This window comes from Hyperolius riggenbachi, chromosome 9 (genome assembly GCF_040937935.1).
Source record: "Hyperolius riggenbachi isolate aHypRig1 chromosome 9, aHypRig1.pri, whole genome shotgun sequence".
In the NCBI taxonomy this organism is placed as follows: domain Eukaryota; kingdom Metazoa; phylum Chordata; class Amphibia; order Anura; family Hyperoliidae; genus Hyperolius; species Hyperolius riggenbachi.
The window spans coordinates 285,989,330-285,998,167 of record NC_090654.1 but is presented as its reverse complement, the minus strand read 5'-3'; the positions used below and the strand labels follow the sequence as shown (position 1 = coordinate 285,998,167).

The 8,838-nt window shown below is 44.5% G+C and overlaps 1 protein-coding gene across 1 annotated transcript in view; it reads right to left on the bottom strand.

The window, feature by feature from the left end:
• Window positions 1–2,262: 2,262 nt before the first annotated feature.
• LOC137533635 (alpha-1-antitrypsin-like) overlaps window positions 2,263–8,838 on the bottom strand; it is a 70,290-nt gene continuing 63,714 nt past the window's right edge. The window contains exon 6 of the mRNA XM_068254976.1: window positions 2,263–2,451. Coding sequence (XP_068111077.1) covers window positions 2,263–2,451 — 189 coding nt within the window. The remainder of the gene's footprint in view (window positions 2,452–8,838) is intronic.

Below are 8,838 nucleotides of genomic sequence, written 5' to 3'. Positions count from 1 at the left end.
CTTAATCAGCGTGCTCAAGCAGGCAGTATTAGTAAGTAGATCAATGATTGAGAGATAACAAAACAGAAAGAAGGCTGGCACTGCTGCAGTGGCTCAATTTATTGTAGCAAAATTGAACATCACAAGTTCATAACATTGTGCAAAGTTGCGTTTAAAAAGTTGGTTCACATACCAAAGTGAGTGAGGAGGCGCTGTAGATGGTGGTGGGTGCCGGGTACAGGGTGACTGTGAACCAAATTTTTATACGCAACTTTGCACAAAGTTATGAACTTGTGATGTTCACTTTTGCTACAATAAATTGAGCCACTGCAGCAGCGCCATCAGCCTTCTTTCTGTTTTGTTCTCTCTCAATCATTGACACATAAAATTATATTTCTCCCCGAGTAAAATGTACTAGAAATTACTTTTCTCCTATGTTGCTGTCACTTACATAAGTCAGGATAAATCTGACAGAACTGACAGGTTTTTGACTAGCCCATCTCCTCATGGGGGATTCTGAGGGTTTTCTTTAGTTTTAAAAGCACTTAGTGAACAGCAGTTGCTCAGTCCAATTTTAAGAATAGTGTGCAAATTGGTAGGGGGGTGGCCTGCATCTTTGCATCCTTTCCGGGGAGTGTTTTGGAAGGAATAAATTAAATACTGAGAATCCCCCATGAAGAGATGGGCTAGTCAAAAACCTGTCAGTTCCATTAGATTTCTACTACCAACAGTAATTGACAGGAACATAGAAAAAAAGTAATTTGTAGCACATTTTACTCTGGAAGAAACCTAGTTCTTACGTGTGTGTTTGTGTGTTTAAATGTATTTTAAATGTTTAATATTTTTGCGGTAGTGATACTTTAAAATAAGATTGCTTCAACTGGACATCTTTTCATTTTCAACGTACATTGACCTGGTGAGATGAAGAACATAACATGGTTTGCATGAAGAAAAAACACCATACTTTTTTAGGAAGTTGGTTAAAACCAAAACATGATGCGCCTGTCCATTTGGTGTTACCACCATCATGGCGTGCATTGATAAGGGGCCATCACAGTATAAGCATAGCTCCTAACTGTCCCCCTTTTGGCCTGTAACCCACTGCAAAACACTATCGCTAATCGCAAGCGCTAGCATTTTGTATGAGCAGTTTGTCAGCAGTTTCATGAGCGTTTTAGGAAGTGATTTTACAAAGTGTATCAATTTGCCAGCGATTGTGTAGCGATTAGCGATTAGCATTTTAAAGTCTGATTGGTCCTTTCAATTAATTTTAATTTTGTTACAGTGTGTGGTAACGTTAAAACGCTAGCAAAATCGCTCCATGCAGGTTTTGATGAGCAATTACGCCAGTGATTATATACTTTACATTGAAGCGCTAACCCCCCCCCCCCCCCCCCCCCAAATACTGCATGTCCTGGGTTTGCGATTTAAGTGGAAGTTGCCCCATCCATTTACATTAGCTGAGCGTTTTGGCAAAACGCTAGTGTTCTGTAAAGCTCCAAAAATCCTTTCAAAATCGCCTTTGTGGGTTCCAGCTAGAGATGTGGCGAACGGTTCCCGAACCGTTCGCCGGCGAACATCTCTAAATCCATGGGCCTCTTACTACTTCCGGGTCGCACTGACCCGGAGTAGTACGCCTGCGCTGCCCGGCGGAGCGCGTCCTAGATCGCGCTCCCGTTGCCGGGCACTCTCTGCGCATGTGCGTGACGTCATGAGTGACGTCACGCTCATGCACAGAGAGTGCCCGGCAACAGGAGCGCGATCTTGGACGCGCTCCGCCGGGCAGCGCAGGCGTACTACTCCGGGTCAGTGCGACCCGGAAGTAGTAATAGGCCCAGAGAGGTTCGCCTGGCGAACTGTTCGGCCCAACACTAGTTCCAGCCCTTTGTAGGGAACCCTCATTCTTCTTAATTTTTCCCTCTTTCAGGTCTAATGTACAGATTTTTCTACTGAGAAAATGTGTTTAACTGATTCTAAACTTTATCCCATCCTTATAATTGTTATAATTCTTATTTTCAAATGTAAATATGAAGGAAAATGAACCAGGATAGAAAGAACCAGTGTGGTTTGAATTATAAAACAAGATATTGTTCTCATGCAATCTTTAAGGTATGCGTGACTAGGGGTGTGGCGGGGACATGGTTAGGGGTGTGGCTTAAGTGTCCCTCTTTTTGATCTCTAAAAGTTGGGAGGTATGACTACTATAAATATAGGGTAGTAAAAAGAGGACTCAGCAAATGAAAAATATTTTATTTTCTTATTCATTTGGAGGCAATAGTTTTCCTAATTCTTAGGTTTTATGAGTTTTCCAATGAAGAGATCAACTTTAGCTCGGTTTTCTCTAATGAGGAACACGAACGGTCTGTTTACTTTGATCTCGGGTGGCATCCCATGTAACGTTAATCCACCGGCAGAAGCAGCAGCCGCCTCTGTACCGCTCTCGTCCACGCTCACCACTGCTTTCTGAACAGCCTGCAGATCCCAAAATAAAATAAAATCAGGCAAATAACGTATCAGAATGATAAACACTGCATTTATTACCTTCATTATGTGAAGACCGTGACAGGACACAGAGAGTTTATATTGCGCTTTTCTCCTGGTGGACTCAAAATGCTTTAGGGCTGCAGCCACTTAGGACGTCCTCGAAGGGCGACCAGGATCATTAGGGACTTTGCCCAAAGACAAGTAGAGGAAAAAGCTCTCAGTCTATGAACCAAAGCACTCAATGGCCTCGATTCACCAAGCGGTGATAACTCAGTTATCACGCCTAAAGGACTTTAGGCGTGATGACCTTTTCACCACTGAGTTATCACCGATTTTTCCTGCTCTTCGCGCGAAGTTACCGCGCGTAAGCGCGTTCGCGCGTACGCGCGTGAGTGCGCGCGCAAAGTCCCATAGGGCTGAATGGGAGCTTCGCGCGAAGCGTCGGGTGTTGCGCGCGCGCTTACGCGCGTACGCGCGTACGCGCGTACGCGCGGCAACTTCGCGCGAGTTTCTTCTTATCATGCCTAAAGTGACTTTAGGCGTGATAAGGGCCTTTTCACCACGGTGCTAACACTTTGCACCGCTTGGTGAATCGAGCCCAATGAGTCGTGCAATAAGAATCATGAAAAATATTTTTGAAACATAATTAAGACATGTATAATACAATTTTAAAAAACCCCAATTGGGCAAGTTAAGAAAACGGTCTAATATTTAGCACAGCACCCACAGCAGGTTTCACGTGGTCTGGGGTCCTGAGGAACTGGACATTCTGGCAAAACCGGTCGACACACCATCCAGCACAGCCCCATATGTACCAGCCATCATTGCACACCCTCTGGAGATATCCTGGACTGTCAGCGGTCGCACCACCATGTACATGGCTCAGGCCTAAAGACTTTGCCCTGCAGATCCTCATTGAAGATGTAGTAGCTATACCCAGTGTTTGTTTTTGTTTTGTTTTTTCTTTCAACTTTGCAATCCTTGTGTAACAATGTGTGTCAGCAAGACTTCAGATATCCGATTATTTGATGATCTGCAGTATCTTCAAATAATACGGATATACAAAACTGGATACGTAAAACTTTATTGCACAAGTGTAGTGATTGGTGCAAACAGTAAATCAGGAGTACCCCTTCAGTGATAGCCCTTGGTGACTGAGGCTATCACCAGACAGAGAGTGGTCGTTCAAGTGAAGTCGGCAACGGGTCGTCAGCAGTGGTACAGAATCGTCAGGCAAAATCGTGGTCAAATACAAGCCGAGGTCGGCAGCGGGTCGGACAGGTAAGGTACAGAATCAGGAGGCAAAATCAGAGTCAGAGGTTCAGGCTGGAAATCGGCAACAGATCAGATAAGCAGAGTACAGAATCGGAAGGCAGAAGAATAGTCAGAAAAAAAAGGCAAGAATCAAAACACAAGAGAAAATACAATGGTATTGAATACTACTGATTACAGCTATCAAAGGTCTGAGCGCTAACACGAAGTATTCGCAACAACAGACAAAGAGCAACTGACAGGCAGATACTTATATGCTAAGGATCATTCAGCAGTGCCGCCCAGAAGCCCAGCCAATCGGTGTGCTCACCGAGGTCAGCTGACGGGTGGGTCAGCTGACTCTTCTCCTTAAGCAATGAAGGTTCTGCCGCTGGGCCCGCGCGCGCGTAGCCCTGAGTCTATGCACGGCCGAAGGACCTGACCAAGGCGTCCTGCACGCCTGCGAGACAGGGACGGCCACCAGCTGAGATGCGGAAGCGGCACACATGCCGCTCTCCGCCGTGGCGGTGTCCCCGCCACTCGTAACACCTTGGAATACAAATTGCCATGAAACATTACTCTCTTCTGAGCACTTTGACATATCTGTGCAGTTTGGTTCAAAAACAGGAGATGTTAGGATTCGACATCTGTCTTCTTGTCAGTGCTAGGCACTCAAGCACAATTTAACTTTTTCCATTGAGGAATGGGATGTTGAGATTGGACACCAGACCCTTTCAGTGCTAATACATGCTTTGATGTGTACCAAAGTGACTTGGCTGATCATTCTAAGTGCCCATACATGGTACAATTTTTCATTTTTTTTCAATTAGATAATTTAGTTTGATTATTCCGTTAGATTGAATATTAAGATTTTTCCAGCATGTCCGATCAGATTTTTCTCAAAAAAACGGGATAATCGTTCGAATTTCTTGATCGAAAAAAAAATATTTTCAACTTTCATTTGATTCGATTATTTAGATCGAATAAATGGGATAATCAAACGTTTTTGTTGTACCATGTAAGGCCACCATTAGGAATCATAACGTTATCTGTGGATTTTTTTTCCAGCATGTCCGATCAGATTTTTCTCAAAAAACGGGATGATCGTTCGAATTTCTTGATGTTGCGATTAGACATCTGTGATGTGTATGACAAAATTTAGCAAAAATTGAAAGAATAGTGTTCATGGAAATGCCAATGTGGTGCTGGTATTATCTTGCATGCTTATTTTTGCCCCATGAGGAATCCAAGAAGATAATGTTATTGCTAGCTGGACTTTGGGTGCTGTGCTAAATATTAGACAGTTTTCTTAACCTGCCCAATTGGGGGTTTTTAGAATTGTATTGTACATGTCTCACAGAGGAACTCCAGCGAAAATAATATAATAAAGTGCTTCATTTTTACAATAATTATGTATAAATGATTTAGTCAGTGTTTGCTCATTGTAAAATCTTTCCTCTCCCCGATTTACATTCTGACATTTATTACATGGTGACATTTTTACTGTGGGCAGGTTATGTAGCTGCTCCTAGCTGTTTTGGCTGTTAGAGAAAGCTGTAAACAGCTAATTCCTGTCTGTGAACCTTGTTACATTGTAACAAACTGCCAAAAGTACCGCGGTCCCAGAGCTTCTTGTGGGAGGGGTTTCAGCACAAAATCAGTCATACAGCGCCCCCTGATGGTCTGTTTGCAAAAAGCATTATATTTCTCATGTAAAAGGGGGTATCAGCTACTGATTGGGATAAAGTTCAATTCTAGGTTGGAGTTTCTCTTTAATTCTGTTTAATAAATATTTTTCATGATTCTTATTGCACGACTCATTGAGTGTTTTGGTTCGCAGATTGGGTTCTGCTTCTTCCTCTACTTCCCTTTTATCCAAACCACTCTGAGCCGTGTATGTTCATAGATATTGATTTATATTAGTTCTGGGATAGGCAGATGTTGGTTTGAACACACCTCCTTTCTAGCCTTGCCAAAGACTCCATCCTGTTTTGCATACTAGTTTGAGCCAGGATTCAAAACCTAGTCAAAGGCTCAAATCCTACATCAATCTGTTACGCTATCCAAAAATAAAAAGTTTGTGATAAAAACAGCATAATTCAGCAATAGTTGGAAGCCGAATTGTGTCTTACTCCAGTCAAAAGCGTCTTGGAGGGGAATAAACACAATGAACACAGCTGGGAATTGTGCAGGAGCAGGGTGAGACGTTTCTCAGCTTTACCCTGTGCCCAAATTCCCTGGTGTCTTAATTAAAAATACTGCGGCTTGTTCTAAAAAACACCCCAAAAAATTTAATGATTTGAGCTCTCTGAAGTATCATATTTCTACCACATTTGAAAAATATGCAAATCATTTAATATGTTTGCCTCTAACGGGTTCCCCTAGACTAGGCATGGGCAAACTTGGCCCTCCAGCTGTTAAAGAGGAACCGTAAGCTCAAGAAACAACTCACTGCCAGTGTGTAGCCCACATCCACTTTATCAGGGAAAAAAATGCACATAGCAAATGTTATTGCAGCTTTAAGACATTAGTCCCGCTCCCTGAGGCCACAGATCCGCGGCTGTTTATTAATTAGGTTTTGGAAGCACAGCCTTCTGGGTAATGTCAGTTGTGTTGTCATATCTGCTGGACATGCTCACGCAGAAGTGTGCAGAGAAAGCAGGAGCTGGCTTTGTGACACCTGTTCATGCTGCAGAGCTGAGCAGCGATTTCTCAGTCAGTGTGTTTGCATTATGAGAGGCTATGAGGGAGAAGCTCATAATGCTGGCTTCACAGGAGGTGAATTCTTCTCCCTCTGCCCAGCAAATCTCTATAGCTTCAGGCATCCTGTGCAGCTGGTGTTTAGCCTACACTAAGCAGGCAGCGTTTACTCTGTGGCTATGAACAGAGAGAAAAGATTCTGATAAATGTATATAGAGCAGCTCCATCCGGCATGTTAGCTCAGAAATACTATGCATCTCTGGAGATAAGGCATTCCAACTAGCAGCTTCTGGGAACTAAATTACAGCTTTGTCTGCAGTAGTCCTCATCAGTATCCAGATAACATTAGCAGCAGCTGGGGATGGGCACTCAAGCATGCCCTTGGAGATCTGTGGGAGTGACTATCCACTTGCTTAAACTTAAAGTGTGCCAGAGCTCAAAGTTTTAAAAGATTTTCTACATACCTGGGGCTTCCTCCAGCCCCATCCACTCTGATGGTTCTCAAACCGCCGTCTTCCGCTGCGGTACCGGGTCCCCGCACTACCATCAGTCAGAGCCAGTCTAGCATAAGAGAAGTGCGCTGTTTGCGTATCTCTCTATCAGTCGCTGGAGAGATATGTAGAGGGTGCATTTCTCCTGCGTAGCTGGCCGTGATTGATGTCAGTGACGGGACCCGCTTCCCGAAGCTGCAGGGAGCGGAGGACGACGGCGTGGGATCGATCGGAGTGGATGGGGCTGGAGGAAGCCCGAGGTATGTAGAAAATCTTTTTAAAACTTTGAGCTCGGAGTCCCCTTAAAGTGAACCGAGCACCTTTTTAGCACTCAGGTGTAATAGAACGCAGAAAAGCCAACGCGTGTACTGACAGCAAGGCGGCAGAATCCGCGTCCAGCACGGCGGTTTGCACGCGTCTGGTGTGGCTGGGTCTGTTAGTTCACACAGATTGACAAATACGCGCGCGCGCTGAGAGGCAGAACCTTTATGACAACCAAGGAGGGATCAGCTGACCAGGTTGGTCAGCTGACCTCAGAGCAAGTGACTATTGGTTAATCACTGATGGGTGGCGCCGGAGAGCGCCGCTCTATATATAGTTACTGCTGGTCAGTCTCAGGTTGTCTGCCGTTGCGAACACTTACGTGAAAGCACTCAGACCTTAGTCAGATCCTACAGTGTGTTAGAACCAGGAGGACCTGGGAATTCACACTGAGCCAGATTACTTCTGTGTATCATTGTGTTATACTTCAGACTAGTTCCAGGGTGTCGAGACCACGGACCTCACACCCAAGATTAGGGACTCTGTGTTATCATTGTGTTATACTTCAGACTAGTTCCAGGGTGTTGAGACCACGGACCTCACACCCAAGACTAGGGATACTGTGTTCCATCATATTATAGTCCAGACTAGTTCCAGGGTGTTGAGACCACGGACCTCACACCCAAGACTAGGCATTGTTTTGATATCTGTTATGACCTATTGCATTTCTGACTATCCCTCTGCTTTCTGATTCGGTACCTACGCATATCTGATTATCTGTTGCCAACCCTGCCTGTCTTTGGATACCGAATCAGCCTTCTGTCTCTGTACCTTGTCTGTCCGTGTGTTGCCGACCTGGCTTGCTCGACCTTGAGAGCTATCTCTCTCAATTAAGAGATAGTCTCCAGACCTGCTAGTGACATCCACCTTTCAGGTGTCACTCACTCACAGGTCCTTCCTACTTTCAGCCTGGGGCTCCACCTCTTTGGAGGTCTCAAGCTGCTGGAAAGTTTTCGCACTTCCCAGAGGGCAGTATCGATCATACTGCCAAAGACCACCTGCTCCTCGGGTGGTCCAACTCAAAGTCATTACTGTTGCACCAAACACTCACACTATATAGGTGTCCAGAGGTTAGCTTTATATCTGTATTATCGGTGATTCTGCAGATCATCAATAGTCAGGTATATATCTGTATTATTGGTGATTCTGCAGATCATCAATAATCGGGTATATATCTGTATTGTTGGTGATACTGCAGTATCACCAATAATCAGATTCTCTCTGTGTGCTGACACCAATCGTTACATCAGGACATTTCTATAGCACATGAAAAATGCATGCCAAAAATCTGTTTCATTATTAAAATAAACTTTCATTTTACCTTGTATTTTACAATCAGCAGGCAGCCATGTACTGTGATTCAAAAGTGAATCGCAGCGCATGTATGGAAACTTCAGAGAGTGCAGTCTATGCACTGTCTGATGTCCCTGCGATCCCATTTCCAAAAGCGCGGCTGAAAGTGTGCTATAAGAACGAGCCCTTACCTAAGTCTGAAAAAAGCAGTTTAACTTACCTAGGGCTTCTTGCAGCCCCCCTGCAATCAACCTATGCCATCCAACAGTGATGACCACCTCAAATCTGGCCAGTTGTGGCCAGTTGCAGGTTACTGCGC